The 14640-nt window shown below is 39.9% G+C and overlaps 1 protein-coding gene across 1 annotated transcript in view; it reads left to right on the top strand.

Annotated features, from left to right (window-relative positions):
* The window catches only part of LOC111219565 (ADAMTS-like protein 1), a 30769-nt gene extending 23350 nt beyond the window's left edge, over positions 1–7419 (top strand). The window contains exons 11-14 of the mRNA XM_022742288.1: positions 2058–2262; positions 2352–2455; positions 4324–4538; positions 6488–7419. Of these exons, the coding sequence (XP_022598009.1) occupies positions 2058–2262; positions 2352–2455; positions 4324–4538; positions 6488–6606 (643 nt within the window). The 3' untranslated portion in view covers positions 6607–7419. The remainder of the gene's footprint in view (positions 1–2057; positions 2263–2351; positions 2456–4323; positions 4539–6487) is intronic.
* Positions 7420–14640: the final 7221 nt, after the last annotated feature.

Here is a 14640-nt window from a genome sequence, read left to right as displayed (position 1 = left end):
TGACAATTAACCTCTCTTAACACATAGTATCTATTTTTTGTAATACTTTTGAGTTCCCAGATCTCAACAATGACTTTTGTGAGGACTATATTATCTTAATGGACAAAAGCATGGTGGTATTATTCTGCCCATGTATATGTTCATTGAGTAAATACACATATGAAACACACATTATTTGGGGTATTAATATTTGTGATGCTGCAATCTGGCCAATGGTGCCACCTAGGCTAAAACCAGCATGTATACAGTATATGTGCACTGTGGCTCTTCAGCAACTTCAGTCATATTACTTCCTTGGTGAAGCTTCTACAAATTCCTTTCGATTACAAGGCCAGAAGGTCTCCATGGAAATGCAGAACAGAAGTTTCTAATGGACAACACGTTTTATATTGACAGGATATTCAGAAACATGCGATCAAACGAATTGCATTACATGACTGATTGATATTTAATTTCTTTCTTTTTTTTTTAAGTTATTTTTTGGGCTTTTTGTGCCTTTAATGGACAGGACAGTAGAGAGACAGGAAAATGGGGAGGCAGAGAGAGGGGGAATGACACGCAGGAAAGGGCCGTCCGATGCGGGGGTCGAACTGGGGGCCAGCTTCAGCGAGGACTGTAGCCTCTATATATGGGGCGCCTGCGTAAACCACTGCGTTACGTGACGCCCCGATATTTATTTTCTAGTGTAAATGTGCATATCCAGTGCAGATTCTTTCACACACTGACTTTGATGAGGGAGAAACACAAGGAGGGTAGCCTGCTAATGAATTCATGAAGAGTAGCCAGATCCCAGAAGAAGCGTAACTCAGCAGAATCCCTTCACCCTCAGCCCCCTGCTGTTTCCAGCTCTGCCAACTGGCCTTTACCCATCATATAGTCCATTAATCAGCTCCCCACCTTGCTACCACACACTAAACCAGCTTCACTCTCTAATGTAACACAAATGACCTCCTATTAGCTCAAAGCCAGGGCTGTGGCATTGTAGGCTGAAAGACATCATAGACATTGAAACCTTTTGAGAGGAAGTTATTTCCATATTAAGATAAGGCAGGCAATGGCAGACTGCCAGTGAGGGAGTGTTATAAAAATTATATCTCATACTTTTGTGTGGTTTAGTAAAATACAAGTTACATACAGTATATAACCAGTGTTGGCTTCTTTCCTTACTAAATCACATGGACATAAACACAGCATTATCATATACAAAGAACTAAAATGTAACTGGTTTTCCCAATATCATAAATAAATGATTTGCATGGCCAGCTACAAGTAAAAAGATATTTTTTGGCAAATGCTTAAAGGATAATCCAGTGGATAAGCAGTGGTTAGCAATGTCGCCTTACAGCGAGAAGGTTCTGGGTTCGAACCCTGAGCCTGGGGCCTTTCTATATGGAGTTTGCATGTTTTCTCTCTGCTGTTCACTTGCCAGTCTTGCCAAGAGCTTCAGCCATTGTTGCTTTTACAGCTTTTACTGTTTGTCCCGTATTTTCGTTCATGTTTTGTCCTCAAAGTGCTGTGAATAATGTAATGTCAAGTAATAATTTTTCATAATCTTCAAAACGTGGCTTATGTCACAAAACTTACAAATAGCTCCTTTAACATTGTACTTACCAAAGTTATTGCTGAGATCTGGGAACAAAGCAACATTAGTGCAATGAAATCAGACAGGTCATAAACAAGCCATGGTACTGCAATTCAGATGATCTAAACTACTTTATTTGGCAGTAAAAATGAAAGTGAGCAAACCTCAAATGTTGGTAATAATCACTTATTGCACAGCAAGACTGTAAGCACAGCTACGGCAGTAGGATGGGTGAGAGTTGAAGCAGGGGTCTGTGTGAGATGTGTGTGACGAGTGATGTGTATATCAGACACATTAAGTAATAATTTTACCGTTTGGCTAATCTAGAGGTTTATTTATAAGCTGTCTGATCATCTGATGTGATGATTGACAGATTCATGTTTAATGCATATGCATTATATCTTACAAAGCAATGCATACACAGTTATCCCCTATTGTGAATTTCTGTATTTGTTATTTGATGTCAACATATCAGATGGCTGGTATCAGAGTGGTCAAAGTGTTCAGCCTCATGTGGTAGTGGCTGGAAACAGAGGCAGGTCTCCTGTCAGCAGCTGGACGCCAGAGGTGAAGTGAGGACCCAGCCAGCAGCTGCCTGTGAGAGTATAAGGCAGCCCACAGACACAGAGCCGTGCACTGCCAATAACTGTCCCACCTGGGTCACCAGTCCATGGGGAAAGGTACATTCAAACACAGAAATTAACATGTGAGTGTTACACGCTGTTGAAAATGAAATGTATTAAGTGTAAATTCTGTTCCCCAATTTCAGTGTTCAGGGAGGTGTTTAGGACCCACCACCACTGTTCAGAAGAGATCTGTCATCTGCCAACATGCCAATGGCTCCTCATACACAGACTGTGATCTCAGGGACAGGTACACACACTCAAATGCAACTCACTGTATACATCACAGTACTCTCTATGTTCTCACAAAGCTGGTTGTTAAATGGCTCCATTTACTCCATTTACAGCTAAGGTTTACTATCTGAGCTGTGAGTGCATTCACATGAGAGGATGGGGTTTACATCACATGTAACATCAACATGTTAGATAATGTATAATATTACAGTTTTTCATGATTGCTTACACACAAAAATCAAAAATGCACAGATTTTGAAACTCGATACTCAAGGAGGAAAATGTCAGCCCAGACTTGTACAACTATATGCACATTCTCGGCCTCACACTTTTTGCAAAACACTACACACAGTGTTTTGCAAGACACCAAACTAACTTCTGTACATTAGACACATCATTCAAAACTGAAAGCCTTTGTATGTTCATTGCTAAACATTGCCACTGAAACACCATGCTCAGGTAGCAATCACCTGAACTCAGGATGCACATGTGAAGACACATGTAACCAGTCAGATCACACAGAAATCACAGCTTGATCAACATAAATAGGAGTCAGGTTTGCTCTTTGGTGTGCTCAACAATGGAGGACAATTTTGGAGAAAGAAATAGAGGAAGAGGTGGTTGAGTAAGAGGAGGAAGAGCAAGAGGAGAAGTAGGAAGAGGAGAAGGAGCAAGAGGAGAAATAGGAAGAGGAGAAAGAGGCAGCCCAGAAAGAGGAAGAGGTGAAGGAGGAAGAGGAGCAAGAAGACACAGAGGACAGGGAGTGGCGAGAGGACGGGTGTTTTGTGTTTGTGTGTAAAGTTTGGAAGCTAAAGTGTGGTTTTAGAAGAGTTTGTTTAGTTTTCGATGTAGTGCTTGCTTTTGCGAGAGATATAAGAGGTTTTGTATTTTGTGTATATGGTGTTGGTTTGTGTGTGTGGAGTTTTGACAAACAGGGTCATAGTTTCAGGAACTGTGTTTTTGCAATAGTTAAAAACTGTAAGGGGGCATCGTGTAGCGTAGTGGTCTAAGCAGGCGCCCCATGTGTAGAGGCTACAGTCCTCGCTGCAGTTGGCTCTTGTTCGAGTCCCGCATCGGACGGCCTTTGCTGCATGTCATTCCCCCTCTCTCTGCCTCCCCATTTCCTGTCTCTCTCTACTGCACTATCAATAAAGGCATAAAAAGCCCAAAAAAAACTTGAGCAACCTGTTGGAGACCCCTGAATTAAAGGCTAGGTTTTTCTCAAGTCTCTTAAAAGAGTGCTAACATGCCCATATACACATTGAATCAGGTTTTGATTGCTGTAATTGTTCCTCCTCCTGTCCTCCTCCTTTCCTTATACATATGAGCATGTGAGTATTAGTATTAGACAAACTTGAAAAAATGTGAACGGTTCCTTAAAGACATTGCATCTTGCAAGTTGTGAGGTGAAGCCTCTGCAGATCATCCAGCACATCCCACAATAGTCAGTTGCTGTTGCACGGTTTGTCCGTCTTGGAACACAGTCAGATGGTACATATCACTGCTGATTGGCATTACCCTGACATTTTGGAGCTATGTGGACCCAGTCATCTATCCACATCCACATCCATGTCCCACCTGTATTTCTGGTATGACCAGGAATGAAACCCGATGTGGCTTGGTGTTCTTTCTTTCCATGTCAGGCTGCAGTCAGAGTGATGACTCCATTTTCCCAGTGATCTGATCAATTTGTAGGCAAGCTGTTTTTTTTGTTTTTATCTGACCCTCTGAAATTAACCCATTCCATAGAAGGCTAGCATATACCATGGTGATTTACTATAGTTAAACCTGAATAAATCTGCTGTGTGAAACAGGTCCCTGTGCAAAACAGCTACAGCAATAAATGTGTAACACTGAAGACAAACAACAACAACTCTCTTTCAGGCCTTTTTCAGTACGTAACTGTTCCTCAGACCTCTGTGATGTCCAGTGGCGTCCTGGTGTGTGGCGGGCATGCACCGTAGTCTGTGGGAGTGGCTTTCAGTCACGCAGGGTGGACTGTGTTCACCGCAAGAGTGGCAGGATACTGGCTGACCAGCACTGTGCCTGGCTCCAACGGCCCTCCACCTGGCAGCACTGCAACACCACCACCTGTGGGAGTAAGTGTGTGTGTGACCTTTGTTAAAATCAGCAGGCAGTTTTATCGCTCCTTTACATTTAGAAATCTGACATTATAATCAAGAAACTTTTTTAAAGAAATGATGCAGCACTTAAACAGTTGTATATTTTATTTTATAAGCAGTCATTGAAATTACCTTTTAAATATACCAATTTAAATTCAATACTAATTTTATTTTTAATAAACTTTCTTTACTTTTTGATGTTGTGTTTTGTAGTGTATAGCCGAGTTTCTACCAAAAAGTACCCGGGACTTAAAGTTCTGGGTACTTTTCTTCAGGAACTAAAAGGTTCCTGTGGTCCATTGTTGTCTGCGTTTCCACCACGGCCTAAAGTTTATTTATATGTAAATTCGCAGAGTGACAGAAGAGAGTCGCCAAACACACCGCTAGTCGTTTTTAACAAAGTCGCTGAGGATCAGTAACGTCTCCAGATCAACTCTGAACAACGGAATGAAAAACTTGAAAAATGCTCGAAAAGAAAAAGAAAACTCGAAAAGATGCTTATACTTCAAGATCGCTGATTCGCTCATTTCGCTGTCAATCAAAAAGGGACTCAGCCTCAGACAGATCATCCAATCATCATGCAGAAGCCGAGCGTCCGGGCCAGCCCACTGCCCCATAGACCCCCAGAAACGCTGAGCGTCCGATGGGCGGGACAAAGCCCAGCATTTATCCAATGACCGTCTAGTTTCGCTGCAGTGGAACAACCCACTCTGTGCTTCCCCATTGAAGTCAGTAGACACTCGGCGTCTACACTGTGTAAAGCACTGTGGCGCTGCGGGGATGAATGAGAAGGAAGTCGTGTCATTTACCTGTGATAAGTAGCTGATTCTGAACAAAAGATGAACATGTTCTAGCGCATATTTAGTCAATGAAATGTACACACAACAGCACATATTTGACCACTTATTTTGTTGACATCTTAGGGGAAGCTGAGCTTCCCTTGCAGTCTTAGAGCAATCGCCACTGATGTCAGAGTTTGGCTGAAGATGGCTGGTGAGCGGCATGGCTAGAGATACTGGCAGACAGCGTGGTGTGGCAGTGACCAGGTGGAGCCACGCCTCCAACGGGGACATATGCAAACAAACAAGACAGGGGAGACAGAGACAAGGAAAAGGAAACACCAGGCCAAAATAACATACACAAAGAAAACACAGAAGGAAAAAGAGATCCCAACCCAGACACATGACATCAGTTTCCTTTACAGTTTTTGAGATATTAATGATTTTATGCACTCTTCATTAATACAATGAGTAACTCATTAATTATATGGCCTAGTAATGCTTGACATTTTGAAAACGGAGGCATGTTTCTTATTCATTGTCTATTCCTTCATTCTCTTGAACATGATATCTCAGTAACGCCTTGAGGGAATTTCTTCATCTTTTGCACAAACATTCACTTGGAGTAAAGGATGAACTGATTACAATTTAGTGGTTAAGGGTCAAAGGTAAAGGTCACTGTCACAAATTCATATGACACAGTTCTTCAACTTCTGGTCATATTTCTGTGACCATTTCTTTGACCATATTTTCTGATACTTGGCTGGAAATATGGTGAGATGGGATTCTAGTTATGTTGTGTACTTATCTGCCATGTAAAATTAAAATGTTTGCATCTTGAAAACATGTATAAAGTCTCATTAGTGGAAAAACTTAAGTAAAGTACAATTACCTGATAAAGTAAGTACAGTACTTCAGTAAATGTATTTAATTACCCCCCACCTCCCTGGTTGGTGAAGTGAGCAGTTCATGACAAGGTAGTAGAAGGAAAACCTGACTCAATAACACTCTGTATTTCTTCAGGAAGTGTAGTTACATATCAGATTCTTTCAAGGGAAACTACAGGTCAGATAGTCTTCAATTATTTTTTGTTGACATTTTACGTTGTTCTTAAGTGAATAAATGAGGTGTTTTATTCCCATGCAGGTGAATGCAAGGACACCACCCAGTACTGCAATGTGGTGAAGAGACTAAAGCTGTGCTACCTGGATATGTATAAACAGAGATGCTGTGGGTCATGTTCACAGGATGCTGACTCCACCTAGTGACAGTGAGCAGTTATAACCACAGATGGACACAAGATCAACAACTGAGCAAAGACTGGGAGGACGTCATCTGTGAGTGGATGCTTCGAGAACTGCACATATGTAAACTGGACAAGCTGTAGTCCAGTTCTTTGGCTTCCTAAAAGGAAACTCAACAGCATCTCAAAACGCTGGAAGGATGAGGGGGCTTCATTTTCTGATCTGGATCCAATCCATGTTCACGATGTGGATCAAATGGAAGTTTTGGACTTTCCTGCAAAAACAGAATATTTTGTTGCCAGTGACGTTCTAAAAAGGTGGCCCAGCCACAAAGGAATATAATGCTTATTGTAGAACCTGTATCGCTGCCCTCAAACTTACACTGATGTATTGGTTTGCCCTTTGTTAGCTATGAAATATCAGGCAGTGGTGTAAACCCCAGCTGATATGTAAGATTCATCATTCAACAGCAACACAAAAACAGCCTAGAAAAATTGTAGTCATACATTTCTGTCTTTAAACTGTTCTTTATTTATTTGTATTATTCAAAGGTGTTTTTGTAAAATGATTCATCTGAGATCATTAAAGAGAAATTCTGGGTTATTACAACATCGGTCTAATTGTTATAGTTTTGACCATCTTTTCTACTCAATGAAGTAATTACCGACATCTGGAAACAGCATTACTGATACAACCAAGAGACACAAGAAGTGAGACAATGATCCAGGTTATAATCACTTCAGCCGTGTCATCCAAACTGCTGAAGTTGAAACTGAATAAAAATAAATATCTACTGTTATTACTACTGATTGAATTGATGGCCAAAACTGGAAAACTTGGACCCACAATAGTTTGTGATTGTAATAAACCAAAACCATCCTTTAATCTATCCCTGACTATCCACACCATTAAATGGGTATTGTCTGTCACCTTGCTTTAAAGAGCTGCTAATCCTAATAGATTTTCTTCAGTGTGGGTCCAGAGTCCCATGATGCTGTTTCAAAGGCTTTTCTATCCTGACAAGCTTCAAAGTTTGGTAGACACACTGACTCCTTTTTCTTCATTGGAAATTGTAAATAAAGATACTGACACAAAAACATCAATACAAAACCAAATATTAGTGACTTCACTCTAAAATGTTGTGTTGGCATTCAGAACCCCACATCCCCACATTTTCTTAGTGTCAACATTTTTTGATGTTCAGTGCCGTCATTTTTTAAAATGAGCTATTCTTACTATCTGTGTGGCATTCATGGGATGGCTATGGTTGGGGAAAGATAGTGATTATGGCAACTAAAATGTGGTTAACATATGCTTAAAGGTTAGACAACTTCAATTCTTGAGGTTTGGGAAAGATCATGTCAGATATGTCAGATGTTACGGTAAGGGTTGGAGTAGTGATTCTCAGTGGCTCCCCCCAACCAAGGCAATTGACTTTGGAATAGGGACCTAAGGCACAGGTTGGCTTATGTCACTCAAGAGTCCACACACCATGTGGACCCCCATTCAGCCTCAACGTGGCAGAGGAGTAGAGAAGTGTGATGAGTGAGTGATGGAACAAGGAGAATCCAGGAAACAATGAGGCATCCCAGGCAGACCTGGATGGGATTGGATGGTTGGGGTTAAGGCAGACCAGTGGATGAGGGATTAAAAGTCCGGGCCAGAGAGAGTGTCAGAGATCCAAATGTGCAGAAGATATTTCAAGAGGAAAATGATTGAGATTAGAATGAATTGTTGGCTCAGTGGATAGAATTTAAAATGGTCCAAAGTTGGATTAGGCATTGAGAGGAAGATGGTAAATCAAAGGTAAAATGTTGGTTTGATGTTAGGGTCACAAACTAAAGGTCCATGTACAGTGGCGGTATCCAGGATGAAACATTATTCGTGGGGTTACAGGACTGGTGAAACCCTGTAGACAAAATCAAGCAGTGGAAGTCCTGTGCTTGATTTAAAATAGCATTGTCAAGTCACCTATGTACATAAAGAGGAATTTAGTCCTTAAAAACCATTCACCTGTGTGAAGGTACTGGCTCGTGATTGTCACATGTCACTGAAGAGAGAAGAGAAGCATGAATTCATATCCACAGATTCATCAACACCACACTCTGAATCTCTGACAGTTTGTGAAATAATTTCAATATTACAAGAGAAGAAAAGTCAGATCATTGAGGCACCAGCACAACGATGTTTTTGACTGATGGGTCTGTTCATGTTACCTTTGTGTTGGTTCTTATACCGATGTGCTGCATTGTAAAAATGTCTTGTATATGCTGTGTTCTAAGTGCAATATCATATATTGAGCAATGTAGATTGTGTGAGACTTCTATTTTCTTACTTATTCATGGTTAAAGTGTCTTTTTAACTCCTGTTTAAGATCTTAGAATATAAAGCACTTGTATAATGGGTGGTGTGTTTGCTCCCACTCAGCTGGTTTCATTTGCATGTTTAAGGTCAATCTCCAATGTTTTCTATCTCCATTGTGAAATGCCATTCAGTAAAGTACATTCTTCAGTGTTTCTCCCTGATGACTATACAGTCTATCTGACGTAGTGACATTATGATGCTTGTGGATTTGCAGCTTGACTGAGGGAACATGAAGTAGTACAACAAATCATTTAAGTGCTTTAGATAACAATGCAAAGGATTAAAGACAGATTGATCACTTCATAAATGTGGATCTAGTTTTTGTTTTTACCAGTCATCACGGAGTGAAGTTTATATCTATTGTCCAGTGCTTAAAGTTTTGAAAACTGAATATATCTGTGTATTGCAAAAGAAAAAACTTAGGCTTTCATTCACATCTCACTGTGTTCCTCATCAGATTGAGCTGGTCACAGCTCCTCTAGAAAGTGGACCTTGAGTTAGGATTTTTTGAATTTTATTTTATTCTGGTGAAACTACTGTTTCCAAATTCAGAATAAACTTGCACACATTTAAAATGTGTGCATGTTCATGTATTGTGGAATATGGAGTAGATGTGTTGGTTTTGTAACTCATTTTCAGTACTTATTGAACATTTTAGTGAAAAAGCAATACTGGACAAATGATTTTATTTCTTCATTATAGAGCATTTTTACATGTTTACAATGTCATGGGATATTTATACGTGAATACTGACATTTTGGGAAATATACTTGTTTGTTATTTTGACTATTTAAGCTGTTTGACTAGCTGCTGCAGAAGTGAAAAATATAGTCAGTGCACTTATTAGGAACACCTGTACACCTGCTTATTCTTGCAGTTATCCAAACAGCCAAATCATGAGGCAGCAGTGCAACATATGCAGGTACAGGAGAGGAGCTTAAGTAAACATTCACATCAAACATCAGAGCCTTTGAATTCACCAACCACATAATATTTTAAGGTCTTATTTTACATAATGAAAATCATTTCTTCTAGTGCAACTAAAATCTCAGCAGAGAACAGTAGAGATTATGGTGCTCATGCTCTTGTCAGTTAAGTTAATAATGTCATAAACCAGCTCCTTGGCCATGACAAATTAGTGAATGGACACAACTGATGACGACTGATCTTAATATTTATCATAATAAAATGAATAAATATGGAAAATACATACAAATATGGAGTGTGTCAGTCACTAATATCAGTGACTAAGATCAATGAGTAGGAGTTGAAGGATGTTGTGAAGCAGAATGAAAACAAAAGCCAAACAAAGAAAATGTGCTGATGATGGCAGGGATGAGTCCAGGTGAGAGACAGAGAGGGAAGAGTGATGTAACTTGTGCCCTCCTGCCCTGGGAGTGGGCAGCCCAGGTGCTCCAAATCTGGCTCCTGTGATCACCACCGTCTGTTACCTTTGAAGACACAAAAGCACAGTATCTGTCCACAACAACTACATTTAGGCAGAGACCATCACAATAAACAGCAGTCACATTTCTTATACATAAACAAAATATACAGCCACATGATTTTAATTTAATTTAATTATGTTCTCATATTTTAATTTCCTGTTTCTGGCAGAAGTAATATGTGCTGTCGTGGTCTAGCAGGTTCTGTCACAGAGCAACAATGTCGCTCACCTAAGTAGAGAGAGAATACAACAACACATGAGAATACAAAAACATGTGCAAGTGTGAACAAGTAAAGACAAAACCTGCTAAATAAGTCCACTGGTGACTAAAGCTATTACATCTGTGAAAAGTTACACATTTCTTCTAATGCTCTCCACAATGATTTCACATTCATTCGGCTTAGGTGGTGCCCAAAACGGTTTGTGTGCTGCGCCTAAACCTTATAATGGTTGGGAAAACCCTGCCATCTGCAGTTTGTAAAAAAATGTTACAGGTTCCATTACTGGAGGCCTGCCAAACTAATAACACAATATGTGTTATGTATATGTAAACAATTATGATATTTCAGGACCACTCCTCACCATTGCTGCTGTTCTCTAATGCAGCCACCAAGTTTATAGACTCTAGAAAGACCAATTAGTGTGTCAACCATCAATTAAATAATCTACATAACTTTTCAGTATAAATGTTATTCAATATATCATATATGTTGAAATGACTATATTATTAAATGCAAACTGCGCAAACTGAAAAGCAAACGCACCTCCTTGCACAGTCTGTGCTTCTGAGGGGAGAAAAAGTTGCTGTGTTCCTCTATATCTGTTCATCATTTAGTGTTGATGAACACTGACGCATTGAGCTGTAGAAATCAACCATCCAAAGTGGGAACTAGCTTAACCATGTTTTTGGAGGAGGGGTCTGGTCTGACCGCAGTAGATAAAATTGGAGAGACAGTTAACAACACACATAACTCCATCATCTAGATCAGGTCTGCAGATTATTAATAGAATTCATATTATTAATGTTATTGATTTGCTTACATCGTCATCACTTTGTCTCTGTGCCTGGACTGAGCGCTGTTGCTCTCTCTCTCTCTTTGTCTGGTCTATCTCTGCCTGTATGGACAACCTTACCCATTAGCGTCACTTTTTATATTTAGATGACATTGCTTTTCAAATATTGACTATCTTTACAAGTTGTGATATATAATCTCTCTTCTTCTTTCTTCTTTTTTCCATATTACTGAAATGGCACAATGGGCAGTGTCAGTAACTGTTCACAGGTCAAAGGTCACCCAGTTGAGTGCACATCTTTAAATTAGAACAAAACTCCAGTATGGCCTTTCCCAACAACCAAAGCGCACAACAGTGGAGGAGCAGAGAGTGTCTATTTGATGTGGAGCCCAGACAACAAATATTCTGGAGGTGGATTTAACAATCCAAAAGATTGCAAGAATATTAAAGGAGAGTGGTCATTATACTTTTCACAAATTGTACTGTAATTATATGGCAATGTTTTACTTAAACTTGAAAATGGTCAGAGTATGTAATTAATCAACAATAAATAAATTTAGGACCTACTGTTTTTATTGAGGAAAAAGCTAATTAACTGAATGTAATCTTTAATGGTCATATTTTCTTACCTCCATCAGCATATTAGTGAGTAAGGCCTCCAGTTCTTCAATGACCATTATAGAAGCATAAACATTTACTCTATTATCAAACATGAATTTATGACAGACACCAAGTTGACATGGGTTAATGTTGTGCCCCGCCAGAATTCAACTTCCTCTTGTGTTTAGTGGGGCGGGCATAGGCAGGTAAGCTAGGTTTTTGCGGTTGACCAGCTTGAATTTGAAAAGTTGTGGGCCAAAGGGGAAATAAAATTTGATAACACTATCTATTGTAGCATTATCTTTCACAACATAGAGCATTGAGTCTAAGACTTAATTTCCGTAATACATTATGCAGTATTTAGGAAAAATTTAAGATTAAAGACATTAAAGACATCAACCACCCAAAAATCACCCAAAAATTTCACAGTTATTATCACATCTGTATATTATTACTCCAGTGATGAGCAATACTAATGTTTAGTTCAATTTTGAATTTTAACCTCCCGGGCCACTTGGTTTATTTTTTTTATTTATCAAGCATATTTACGTAATAAGCATGAACTGATTATTAATAGTGTAGCAAGCAATGCGTTTTTCTAGTCTGGACTGCAAAAAATCCTCATCTCCTCATTCACTGCTGAGAAGGTGTACACCTCCAGGACCTGTACACCTCCAGGACCTGTACACCTCCAGAACCCTGAGGTGAGCAGGACAGACTGTGGCTAACCCCTGCCACCCCGGACACAAATGTTTTAATTCAGTCCCCTCTGGAAGGAGGCTGCTGTCCATCAGGACCAAAACCTCCTGACTGCAGTTGCCCCCCACCCATCCACAGATGTTTAGGACTGCAGTACTTCCTTTTGCTCTATTTCTATATTTTTTATTCTCACTATGTTTTATTTTTATGCACCAAAACACCAAAGCAAATTGTCATATGTGAAAACCTATTTGATAATAAACCTGATTATGATGATGAGAACACCGCAGTATAGCCTGAGCCTATGGGACATTTTTGCACCCTAAATCTTTTACATTGCGGTCATTATGAGGTTGACGGAGAACCAGCCCAAAGTCAACATCCTGCAAACAGAGCACTACCCACTGCTAGTGTTTCTTCTGCCTTCCTGTGCCGACCCTGAACTTTTGCTTCCACTAAAGCACCACGTTCTCTACCAGTAACTCCACCAGCTAGCAGCCTGTACCCAGCAAGATCTTTCCCAAAGGTTACTTGTTAAATGTACAAATGATCTCTGCTGCTAAGATCTCGTCCTATTATATAAATTTAGGCCTATAGAAGTAATTTTAAACTGTTTTATCACCAGTTCAATCCATATGGCTGAAATAGTGAATGACAAGCTCAGTACTTCTAGGACAGTGATTATTTGCTTTTTAGATGGCAATGAAACTATTGAATGAATAACAGCAAAGTTGAAGGATGCCTTCGGCAGTAGAGAGACAGTTACCCTAACAGAAAGCCAAGAAAATGAAATAGTTGATGTTACAGCCCTGGCCATGTTATTGACCTGTTTTCTTTGTGTGTGAGAGTGAGTGCTCTGTTCCTGTGTGGAGCTTTGCATCCTCGACCTCAAGGTCCCTCCTGACTGTCTGGATAGACAGGACTGGCCGGGGAAGTTATGTTTTGTTAGTCCTGTGTGATAACTATGAGTTTGGGCGCAGTTCCCTGTGTGAGTGTAGTTGGAAATAGATTTGGGATTTTTGGATTGACACACTTTATTGCCAATAGCACTGATGCTACAGGGGTGAATGTTGACTTTAAATACAGAAGTAAATGTTTTCTGACTCCCAAGGCTCCCATTACTGGAAACCAGTAACATTATAATCAAGAAACTTTTTTAAAGAAATGATGCACCACTTAAACAGTTGTATATTTTATTTTATAAGCAGTCATTGAAATTACCTTTTAAATAAACCCATTTAAATGCAATACTAATTTTATTTTTAATAAACTTTCTTTACTTTTTGATGTTGTGTTTTGTAGTGTATAGCCGAGTTTCTACCAAAAAGTACCCGGGACTTAAAGTTCTGGGTACTTTTCTTCAGGAACTAAAAGGTTCCTGTGGTCCATTGTTGTCTGCGTTTCCACCACGGCCTAAAGCCCCGGAAAGATTATACAAAATTATTACTTGACATTACATTATTCACAGCACTTTGAGGACATGACATGAACGAAAATATGGGACAAATTGCGTCCCATATTCATTCAATACAGGACGCAGCATTTAATTTCAAATACGGGACGATCCTGTATTATACGTGATGGGTGGCAACCCTAGCCACTCCGGTTGTAGTGGTCATTTATTTTCTGAAGTCCTGTTTCAGTTTTTTTACCTTCTCCCGGGCCTGTTTTGCATTGTGGAAGATGTGTTTGCTCGCTCGCTGAGGACTTTTAAACGTGGTGGGTGAAATAAAATGCAGCGAGTACTCGACCAGTCAGAAATGTTCAGCACTGCAGACCACACCACCCAAAGTTCCTGAACCTTTGGAAAGTACTACCCCCTGACCCTGGTTCCTGCGGTCATCACATGCATAGTTTGTCAAACGATTCCTGGTTCCTGGGGAAAGTTCCTGCAGTGGAAACACGGCTATAGCATTAGCATTAACAGCTGT

Source organism: Seriola dumerili, unplaced genomic scaffold (genome assembly GCF_002260705.1).
Source record: "Seriola dumerili isolate Sdu_G_001 unplaced genomic scaffold, Sdu_1.0 BDQW01000003.1, whole genome shotgun sequence".
Lineage (NCBI taxonomy): Eukaryota > Metazoa > Chordata > Actinopteri > Carangiformes > Carangidae > Seriola > Seriola dumerili.
The sequence above is the reverse complement of the archived record's forward strand: the minus strand, read 5'-3'. Positions and strand labels throughout refer to the sequence as shown.